General features: G+C 40.5%; 1 protein-coding gene across 1 annotated transcript; it reads left to right on the forward strand.

Annotated features, from left to right (window-relative positions):
- The first annotated feature begins 650 nt into the window (after positions 1-650).
- Positions 651-9,918, forward strand: LOC106583575 (galanin receptor type 1). The gene is made up of 3 exons (XM_014167942.3): positions 651-1,724; positions 1,949-2,014; positions 7,295-9,918. Exons 1-3 carry the CDS (start codon positions 1,050-1,052, stop codon positions 7,610-7,612), a joined length of 1,059 nt encoding a protein of 352 aa, XP_014023417.1. The 5' UTR covers positions 651-1,049; the 3' UTR covers positions 7,613-9,918.
- Positions 9,919-11,775: the final 1,857 nt, after the last annotated feature.

Here is an 11,775-nt window from a genome sequence, read left to right on the forward strand (position 1 = left end):
AAATACAATTTGATTTGACATTAGGAATATCTGCTCTTTCCATGACATAGACTGACCAGGTGAACCCAGTTGAAAGCTATCCTTATTTATGTGTTAAATCCACATCCACCAGTGTAGATGAAGTGGAGGAGACAGGTTAAAGACGAATTGAGACATGGATTGTCTATGTGTGCCATGTGCCTTTAACAGGGTATGGTAGTAAGTGCCAGGCGCACCGGTTTGAGTGTGTCACGTACTTCACGCTCAACATTTTCCCGTGTGTATCAAGTATGGTCCACCACCCAAAGGACATGCAGCCAATTGTGGGAATCTTTGGAGTCAATATCGGCCAGCATCCCTGTGGAATGCTTTCGACACCTTGAAGAGTCCAAGCCCCGACAAATTTAGGATGTGCTGAGGCCAAACGGGGGTGCAACTCAATATTAGGACGGTGTTCCGAATATTTTGTACACTCAGTGTATAGTAGACTGCTGTTAGCAATTGCAATCACCCCAGATGTTAGCCAACAAGATAATCATGTCATTCGATGTCTTATACATCGCATTGTGCATAATTATGGCCAAGTTTAATTTTGGAGTGCTTTTTAGTACATCTTGGGCGGTGGTACTGAAAGCTGACGTGAGACGCGCAGCCCAGCCCCTTCTATAATATGTAGGGGGAAATAGGGCGAGGAGGGATTTGAGCGGAGCCATCCAGCGACTGAGGACGCACCAGGTGGAGACAGCAACTGCATTACGCACCAAGAATATATAGAACAGTACATACACTCTGGGCAGCTAACTTCAGACATATTGACAAAATGTAACGTAAAAAGTATCTTCACTTACATTGTATCGAAAAACAATGAGGAACATTGTAACGAATTGAGATACAATATTGTCTGATGGCTGTATTCAAGAGACTCAAGAGACTTTGAAACAAACTATGCTTTTATTATCTGAATAGGCAAAAACGTCTGCCAGCTACTGTCAAACGACCCATGAAGACATATGAAGGCATTTGTGCGCCCTACACTTACATTTTAAAATAGTTCAGCACTAGAAAAAGTGATGAACTCGTCTGGTTTGGACAACCTTACCGAATTTGCGTCATGGTATCTCAACAGAACCGATGTCGAGGAGGAAAACCAGAAACTTCTGTTCGGGATTGGTATGGACAACTTCATTACGCTTTTGGTTTTCGGACTCATCTTTACGCTTGGAGTGTTGGGAAACTCCATGGTCATCACGGTGCTCGCCCGTAGTAAACCCGGAAAACCACGGAGCACCACCAACATATTCATCCTCAACCTTAGCATCGCCGACTTGTCCTACCTGCTTTTCTGCATCCCTTTTCAGTCAACTATTTACATGATGCCGACATGGGTTCTGGGTGCCTTCATCTGCAAGTTTATTCATTATTTCTTCACCGTTTCCATGCTGGTCAGTATTTTCACCTTGTCCGCAATGTCGGTGGACCGCTACATTGCCATTGTTCACTCCAGAAAGTCGTCCTACATCCGCGTGTCAAAGCACGCTTTGATCGGAGTGGTGGTCATTTGGATACTCTCTTTGGCCATGGCGGCGCCAGTCGCGGTCATACACAACATATACCAGAGAGACGAGAATCACACCTATTGCTGGGAAGTGTGGCCGGATCAAAACCAAAAGAAAGTCTATGTTGTGTGCACGTTTGTTTTTGGTTATGTATTGCCCCTGCTGCTGATTTCGTTCTGTTACGCAAAGGTACGCAAGCAATCCTGATGTGCTTAATATTGTATTGATAGATAATTGCCTTTACATATGTCAATTTCTGAGTTTGTGTAATCTAAGATGGGGACAACTAAGACATAAATTAGATAGCCTTTGAAAATAAATGATTTCAATACAATGCTATTACATATTTGTTATAGCATAGGCTTTAATTAATCGTTTGATAGGTCATCACACAATTCTTTATGCATTTTCAGGTTTTAAATCACCTGCACAAAAAACTCAGAAACATGTCCAAAAAGTCAGAGGCATCGAAAAAGAAGGTATGTAAAACCATTCATGACATTTGCATATTGACTGTTGATGGTGATCGTTAGTGTATGGCGGACAGCCCCACAAATGCATTTATGTTGGAGTATTACAGTCTCCCACACCAGTTGTCCAGCAGCAATAGTAGGGGAACAAGACCAACATTAGTTACAGTCTGGGATTTAAAGCTACAGTCTGGGATTTAGGAAGCCGTGCAATTGTAATTTCAATTCTTAATATTTACTTAATGATTCTTGAAGAATATAACTTATACATGTCTCATGAGCTTAGCACTATGCCCCACTCTGGCTTTGTCATAACCCAAAATAGAAGGTTGTACTACTTGTTTACATCAAGAATGTAAAGATACATTGTTTAGCTTCAAAATGTGGTTAAAACTATATCTAGGAGTTTGACCATCTTGGCCTGTCAGTCCTTGCATTTAAAGAGCTGTCTATGAATTTGAAAGGAGTTACGCCTCATCACTCAGCTCAGCTATATGTCAAACAATTGTGGGGGACACTGTTTTGTTGTTTTTTGACATTTTTACTTTAATGCTTTTTCTAGACATCTTGTCAAGAGCTCTAGGCAAGTGTTAAAACATTCAATATCATTTAAGCTTTATAAAGCTTCTATCCCTGTAGCCTAAAAACACTATTTGGATAAGATGTTTTCAAAGACATAATGATGTAAAAAAAAATATATATATATATATTGGTTGTTGTTTCTCGCCACCTAGCAATTTTATGATGTTGGCTTTAGCAGGGACAGATAGCTTCCCAATCTCCCAACCTCATATCTGACTACCAAGAAGCCATTTCATGCTATCAGTCAAGTTAGAGTAGCTAGCTTGTCTAACTATCTTAGCTGACATGTCTTCTAGCAAGGTTGGTAGACTTTAAAAAAAGCAAGCAAAAACTACATGTACTGAACAAAACTCACATTCCTTTCAACCTTTTACCCACATTTTAGCAGAGATGCAGAGAAGCATATTTAGTTTCTTTCAAAGAAGAACCACAGACAGCTCAAGAGGTATGTTTAGATATGCAGACAAATAGAAATATTATTGACATAGAATTAATCATAATGATTATGGCTCTAGATTGTAGGAAAAAGCTGTCTCCAACTTCCGGACTAGCGGCTTAGCCCCCGTCCGGAACGACCCCCTAGCCGTCCTCACATACTGACGCACCTGCATAGAGCTGCAACGTATACCATGGAAGAACCAACATCCCATTGCCAGTTTTCTAGGCAAAAATAATAGTCTAGTGAAGAAAAATAACCAATACACTTAGTCAGTATTGTAAATTGAATATAAGGCACTTGGTATCGACAGTACATTCCATCTACAATGTCCCTGAAGCGCCTGTCAATTGCCACACTTGAGTGAAGCAGCAGAGTGGGAAAGTGCAATTAAACTGGACTTTCAGCCATTACTCTTCTTAATGGCCATTTGCCTGTCTAAGCCAACCCGCTGCTGCTGCTGGCCTGGCTCTTTAGTGTTGGCCTTTAACAATATGCCCAGACACTGGTCCACATGGCTTACGCATAACTAAACAATAAAAGATTAATGTTGGTCTGAACTATGTGTTTACAAAAATGTATTCTCATTTTGTCACATATAGACAGTTTAAATGTCATTCAATAAGTATAAACTTTGATTAATGAAATAATATTTGTCTATAGGAATATCTTCACTATAATCAGGTTTCCATCCAACCTTTTTATGCAGGTAAAGTACATGTCGGATCAAAAATGTCACGACAGGCCTGATGGAAACAGTTCATTTGTCGGTAAACTTTCCAAATGTTGACAAAGCAAAATACGATAGACAAGGTGGGATCTTTATGTCACTCGGAGTCACTCGATTACACGCGGTGTGGTCCTCCCACTAAGACTCAGGCCATCCTTCAGTTTATTAGGCTACAAATGAAATAAATGATGATGAACTTCACAGGGTGGGGATGCTCCTTTCCAATAAATATCAACGGTCTTACTCTGGTGACATGATGATCGATGCTTGGCTGCGATTTGACAAATAAAAACGCATGGGGCACATGCACTATATAATGCAACTTTTTTTGTGACAAAACCATCGGTACAGTTGAAAATGTGATGGAAACCCATTTAACTTATATTTTTTTATCCGGTACATGGGAATTTAATGACAAAAGTGATTTGTATGTGGACTATGTCATTACGCACAGCCACAATAAGTCAATTCGATGGAAACACATCTCTGGTGGGAAAATGCACATATTGTTTTTATGCAGATTTTTTGAATATTCTCATGATAATATATTGACTATTGGATGGAAACCTAGCTGATGAGATATTGCTGGTTCAAATCGATGTGTATGTTTGAGTCGTCAATCATCTCACCCAACCAGCCTAATTTATTTACAGTTAAAGCTTTCACTGTGGATACAATTAAATGTGTCAAATGAGTAAAGAAAACAGAGGCTGTGTCCATTGGCAGATCAAGACGCGAGGTGTTCAATTAAAGGTATAATCAATTGTGTGTGTGCTTGTGTGTCTGTGTGGACAAAACATTAAGAACACCTTCATAATATTGAATCCACCTGCCACTTTTGCCCTCACAACAGCCTCAATTTGTCGGGGCATGAACTCTACAAGGTGTCGAAAGCGTTCTACAGGGATGCTGGCCCATGTTGACTCCAATGCTTCCCACAGTTGTGTCAAGATGGCTGGATGTCTTTTGGGTGGTGGTCCATTCTTGATACACACGGGAAACTGTTGAGTGTGAAAAACCCAGCAGCGATGCAGTTCTTGACACAAACCGGCGAGCCTGGCACCTACTACCATAACCCGTTCAAAGGCAATTAAATCATTTGCCTTGCTTATTCAACCTCTGAATGGAACACGTACACAATCCATGTCTCAACTGTCTCAAGGCTTAAAAATCCTTCTTTAACCTATCTCCTCCCCTTCATCTACACTGATTGAAGTGGATTTAACAAGGGATCATAGCTTTCAACTGGATTCACCTGGTCAGTCTATGTCATGGAAAGAGCAGGTGTTCATATTGTTTTGTACACTGGCTGGCCTCGATCTCCAGCCATTAGTTCAGTAACTCCTCCAATGCTGTGAAACGGCGTGTCAGGAGCAGCTGGGAAAATCATGCTACTATCGCCACTGTTATAAAACGTCTCCACTTATCAGCCCTAGGTACACACAGGAGGAGGACAGGGTGTTTATAGACTGTCGTGTGTGGCATCCCAGCGCAACAAAAAAATACAGATTTTCAACATCTTGTTCTCATAGGGATATCTCTAAAGCTCCTGTAATCCTCTTTGTCCTTTTACTTTGACAAGCGTATTGAGCAAATGTTTTACTTTCAATACACTCCTCAAAAATAATCCTGACAATGTGTTTGGATTATTATAAAGGGGATCGTAACATGGGAGATCAATGGAGGCCAGATAAACCTGGATTTTTGTATCATGCACTTGGTTATAAATGGGACGTGTCATATGAATTCCAGTACTTTCTGACACTTCATAATAAACCTACTCAAATAAATGAAATGTCAACAGACGGTTGTTAGCGATTGCAGTCTTAAAAAAACATCTTTAGGCTGTTCTGCAAAAAAAAAGGTGTTCCCTGGAGTAGGTAATGGGTTTGTTTTTGATTGGCATGCCACTATGTTTTAATGAATTCCCTGTGTAGGAGGTGTGAGGCACAGTTAATTAGCAGATTTAACAGTTTTACTCTGTTATTTCATTCAATTAGGCGTTTAGTTAAACAGCACACAGGAATCGTTATGGATGCCAATGCTGGACTTGTTCTTCCAATAGCCTCTAAATGGAGAACTGAAGCCCTTCAATGTGAGGATGGCAGAGGGGAAGTCACAATGTCCTACCTCCGCTGTTTCACTTCATTGATTTTGTCTTTTGGGGGATTTTGAGCCCCTCTGACTGTGTGTGTGTGTGGGCGTGTGTGTTTGGGCATGTGTCTGCGTGTTGTGTTGGGGGGGGAGGTATATGTGTATGTGTGCGGTACTATACAAACAGATTCAGATTCCCCTTCCATACCATATACAGTAACTTAAGATAGTGATTTATATATTTATATTTCCATATATGAGCCCAAGAACTATTTACAGATTCACAAGTTGTCACCATCAAATTAACTGTGCTCGGTCTCCAAGAGAAACACCACATAGACTCAAACACCGAGACTAATGATGGTAACAATAAATAACAGGTCAAGGTTATTTCCGTTTTAAATTTGGGATTTGACTGTTGAATGAGTAATTGAACACTACACATACCAATTTGACAGCTCTGAATGATTGGGAGTTCAGGGTACAGTCAGTTCTGCTAGCCTTCAAGGGAGACCTGGGAACAGGTGAAAGGGAGGTTTTTTATGTGGCTGTGCCTTTCGCAACAATGTGGTTGATGTTGATTTTGGGCTGGTTGTAGTGCTGAATGGTAGGTGTTTGAGCTGGACTTGCGTACATTTTCATGATGCCACCAAGCTTACTGAAAACCTCACTTCATTCAATTCATTACTTAGCTACATCTATCCCTCTGTGTTTGCATGTCTGATCTCTCTGTCTCGATATTACAGGTCTGTTTTTTATAGCCTGCGTTCCTATCGGTCTTTGACCATATATCTTTCTCCCCGCCTCACTCCTCTCTCTGTGTCCTTCATCTCCCTCTCTCCTTCCCTCCCTCCCTCCTTTTTTCTGAGCATCGTCTCCCAGTTTCCTGGAAAAGCTCCATGTGCTACCATGTTAGTGGGGCTAGGGGACTGCTGTGGCAGGCACTCAAGCCTCCCTTTTACCCAAATAGCAGCGGAAAGCAAGCAGACACATTTGTAAACATCTCCAGCCTGGCCCCAATGCCTTCTCTGTATGTTCCCGCTCTTTAATATATCTCCCATGTTGCGTGCAAATTATTTAACACAGCGGTAAATCAATCTGCAAGCCAGGAATGCAGGGGAAAGACAGAGCAGGTCAGCAAGCATGAAATTGGCATTTCATCTGACAGGTGCCACCTTTAACTCTGCTAGTTTTGGCAAAAGACGTGAGAACATCCCAGGTTCTACTGGAAGGCAATCTCGTAAAGGGACAAGGTTATACACGTCACATGCTTAGTGGACGCACATAGTTATAACAACTAGACAATGTATTGACATTAATAGATGCGTTCAGAAGTCCATTTAAAAAAAAAAGAAGATAAAACTGTAGTGGACAAATTCCACTCTTCATACTTGAAGACCTTTTACCCTGTGCCCCCCCCCCCCCCCCCTCTCTCTCTCCCCACTAGACTGCCCAGACGGTTCTTGTAGTGGTGGTGGTGTTCTGCCTGTCATGGCTCCCCCACCATGTGGTCCACCTGTGGGTGGAGTTCGGCAACTTCCCCTTGACCCAGTGGTCCTTCTTGTTCCGGGTGGCGGCCCACTGCCTGGCCTATAGCAACTCCTCCGTCAACCCTGTCATCTATGCCTTCCTCTCTGAGAACTTCAGGAAGGCCTACAAGCAGGTTTTCAGGTGTCAGATTACCAACTCCCCTCTCAACGAACTCAAGGAGTTCCGCAGCAAGGTGGACAACACACCACCCTCCACCAACTGCACCAACGTCTGATTGGAGGTCACTGAGTGCCAGCTCAACTACGGCCATGATGATTGGTTGTTTTCAAGTGTCCTTCTGAGACCTAATGCTATGAGGTTCCATGTTTCGATTCGGAAATGGTATGAAGATAATATGAAGAAAACTGGATATGCGCTCAAGCTACATAGTTCCACATCAGCGCTGTTCCATCATCAGAATAACGCCACGCCAGACGATGTGCCATACTGGACGTACTATCATATGTGTAGTGAGCGTCTCTTTCTTTCTCTTTCTCTCTTGCTCCCTCTCTCTCCCTCTATCTTGCTTTCTCTCTCGTTCTCTGTCATTATCACAGGAAGATTGCTGAGTCTGACTCTCAGGAAAGGAAAGAATGTGGATTTTGATATTTCACTGACCATCTTATCATACATCAAAACTGTGAATGTTTGGTAATTTGCCTTCTTATATGTGCATGTGCATAGTGTTGGTCCTTTGTGATGCTGTATTTCTGTTCTCTTAAGTAGCTATTGAAATGAGCATCTATAATATAGCTTCACGCTACACATTAAAACCTGATGTTACTGCTGTGTATGTTACATGGTAGCCTATCATGGAGTAGTTTTCAATTGTTAAAACATATTAGCTATAGATATTGCCCAGAATATAAAAAATGTACACAGTGAAATTTTGTCTTTAAAGTTGAATATTGTTTGAAGAGAAAGCATTTTGTTATTTGAATGTAATGGCCAATTCTCTTGTTGTGAGTTGCGAACGTGTATACAAGGGAAATGTTGTCCATGTAACTTAAACCTGTCTTGCCATCTGTAATAGACTTTTCAATGGAAAAAAAAAACCACAAGTTGGGATTTTTAATAACGCTGTTGTATAAACTATTTAAAAATACTCTAATGTGTACTCAATATAAGCCTACTTTATCTTATTTATTGAATTGGTGTACGATATGGGAAGTCCATGTTTTATGGCGTATTGTTTTGTCATGACATTGGCTTGTACATTAGAGCTTGTACAGGTACTGTATGTGGTTCAAAGGCATTGTGTGGGATCTCGTTACCCTTTGACTTACATTTCTGCCCATCATTAGAGAGTAAACTAAAGAAAAATCTTCAAAGATCAGAGTGCCAAGATTTTGTTTGTCTGTGGTAACCACTTACAATCAGAAGTAGACAGAAAAAAACACACAATTATTCTCACAAAAGTATATCCTGCTCCTTTTCACAGTTATCACCACATCCATGTTTGGTAGTTCAGTATATGTGAGAGAGATTTGAAAAAGTAACTTCTTCTCATTTTATGTGTCGAAAGCTAGCTAATACTCATTAAATATTTTGTTTGGTTAACATAAGCCAATCAGGGATTGCCTACTCTAGATAGAGAACAAGAATGAATACAGTAAAAAACAAAAAACATGGAAGAGACAGCACTTTGGTTATTTCTATCCATGGTATAGGACAAAACTATCTCATACGGATTTGTATATATTTGAGTACTGCCATGGGAAACTCACTTCGTGGTCATTGTACGGTATGTGGCCATCTCCATAGCGAGGCGCCTTTGCACACTCTTACTTAAGCATAAACAAATGTTAGTAATGAACATCTAGAATGGGTAAGGTTTAGGCATGCTATGAAGTGGTTAAGATAAGTGTTAGGCAGGGTAAGGTTAAGTTTAGGTATGCTACTGTAGCAAGTGGCTGAGGTAAGTGTTAGGGTAAGGTTAGAAAACAAGAACATGCATGGAGTGGAAACTGCTGCTACTCACATATTACAAATCCTGCAATTTACGTTCCCCACAACCCCCAACCAAGCACCTGGCAAAGCAACGTGACTCTTGTCACGTTTTCACTCACCACCACATAAGGGCGTTACAATTACACTCAAACTCAGCTGCCCACAGAATCGTTGGAGCTACAAATTATTTATTTAACTTTGTATTTACGGATTAATGCAACCCAGAGACTATCAAGTGATAATCATGTTAAATAATTCCTTTTTATCCCTCATTACTCGTTATCAGTGTGTTTAATGAAGACTCTCTTGATGAATTAAGACTCTTGATGATTCTTTCGTTTCTGCTCCAGAACACTGTGAATCAAATATTTGCTTTCTGGAATAGAAGAAACCTTCTACACATATCTATCTGTATTTGAATTTCTAAAATGTTTGGGAAAATGTAAAACGCTTCTTGGTTTGTTTTTGTGCCATATTATGCTGAAAAAAATCTACACTTTTATTTTTTGCCAATGCAGTGCTTATACATGTTGATATCACATTAAACTGTTGATCATGTTGTGACAAGCAATATGTTTCCTCATGAAAAGACTCACTGATTTAATTTGTTGTATTTCTTTCTACTATGCACATACAATATACAGTATCGTGATGAAGGTAGATGGATTTGACCAGTATTGCCGCAGCATAATCCTGCAGCAACTGGATTCGAACTTTTAGTACATAATATTGCTTGAACTGTGGTTAGGCAGTTAGCTGGCTAAACTTAGGCTACAAGAAAAGTGCAGTACTGTTAAAATAACCGTGTGCTAGTGCAGGTTTTCAGTGAATTTATGTAAATCACAAAACTAATCTCCAACAAATTAAGAGCCTACATCTGTACCAAAGTTATTAGGCAATAAATACAACTCTTTAATCATGCAGAGAACATCCATGGTTCTAGCCTACAGTACTGTAACAAGGTCACTCTTTTTCCTCAAAAGCGCAAACACATTCCAACCACATCTTGTGCAATTGATTTTGGAGGACTGAGATACATTTATTTAATTCCGAAGATGAAAGTAAGCGCTATTATTGACTATTGTTGAGGGCTATACCAGTCAAACCTGGTTTCATCCTGGGTATGCTTTTGGGATACGTTTTTTTGGTCATGTTCTTTCTACCCACGTTGAGGTACAAATATTAATGTGTAGTTAAAGTATATTTAGCACATTTTGTGCTTTGGTGGATGTGCTGGTATTTTGTGAGTTGATAAGATATCTGCTCTATGAATTCTAGTTTATCGACCCAGCAGGTAAATAACATTGGACTAAACAAGCTATCTGCTCCCTCCCTTGCATGTAACATATGCTAGGAGTATGTGAGGGTTTTTATCTTACCTTCCCACTTATGTTTCCACACAGCTTTGACTGTTTACTTATGATTAAACAGCATATGTACTGTAACAAGGCACTGCTTGGTTAGAGACTGCTGCCACTGTTTCGCCAGCACAATTATGATTTATATTTGACTATACACAGGGTGGGGGAGGGTTTGTACACACCATGTTATGAGACTGTAAACATTTTAGAGAAGCTGCCCTCCAAAGCTAATAAATATGAATAAGATCATTAATCATGCATCTGTCTCCTGTGGAATAAAATATATTAGCTAAGGGATACTCTGAACAGGCAATATACTTTTTATTTATTTATTGAATATTCGAAACATACAATATACTTGCAGTGAAGCCACTCAACAACTACATCATACCAGTCATCCAACAGATTCCCATTCAGAGCGACACACAGAAGCATCCAGGCTCAATGCCCTGCTCAAGGGCATGTTGACCGATCTACCACCAGGCCAAAAAACGTGAACCCGAACCCTCCAAGATCCCCCCACAGTTCCCCAATAGATGTCCCTCAACCATTCGAGACCCCTCCCACAGTCCACCCCAGGAAGAAAAATAAAAAATACAATTAATTCCATTCCTGTCATGTCCTGACCAGTAAAGGGGTTATTTGTTATTGTAGTTTGGTCAGGACGTGGCAGGGGGGTATTTGTTTTATGTGGTTCGGGGTTTGTTAATATATGTGTTTATGTAGAGGGGTGTTTGTTTAGAGTATTCCGGGGTTTTGGTTATGTTCTATGTTGTGTATTTCTATGCTCTATCTATGTTGTGTATTTCTTTGTGTTGGCCTGGGATGGCTCTCAATCAGGAACAGCTGTACATCGTTGTTGCTGATTGAGATTCATACTTAGGTAGCCCTGTTTTCACCTGTCCCTTGTGGGAAGTTGTTTTTGCATAGCTGTGTGTAGCATGCATTACTGTTTGTCATCCGTTTGTTTTGTTTCGTAAGTGGTCTAAATAAAGTTAAAATGAGCACTCAACGCGCTGCGCCTTGGTCCACTTCATACGACAGCCGTTACAATTCCCCACCCCCCAAAATGCACCAACAACCAAGA

This window comes from Salmo salar, chromosome 02 (genome assembly GCF_965601325.2).
Source record: "Salmo salar chromosome 02, fSalSal1, whole genome shotgun sequence".
NCBI classification, from domain to species: Eukaryota; Metazoa; Chordata; class Actinopteri; order Salmoniformes; family Salmonidae; genus Salmo; species Salmo salar.

Excerpts from the sequence above, each read along its gene's own strand:
- LOC106583575 (XM_014167942.3), top strand. The coding sequence starts at position 1,050 with ATGAACTCGTCTGGTTTGGACAACCTTACCGAATTTGCGTCATGGTAT. Across the intron at positions 1,725-1,948 it reads TTTCGTTCTGTTACGCAAAG|GTTTTAAATCACCTGCACAA; the intron begins GTACGCAAGCAA and ends ATGCATTTTCAG. Across the intron at positions 2,015-7,294 it reads CAGAGGCATCGAAAAAGAAG|ACTGCCCAGACGGTTCTTGT; the intron begins GTATGTAAAACC and ends TCTCCCCACTAG.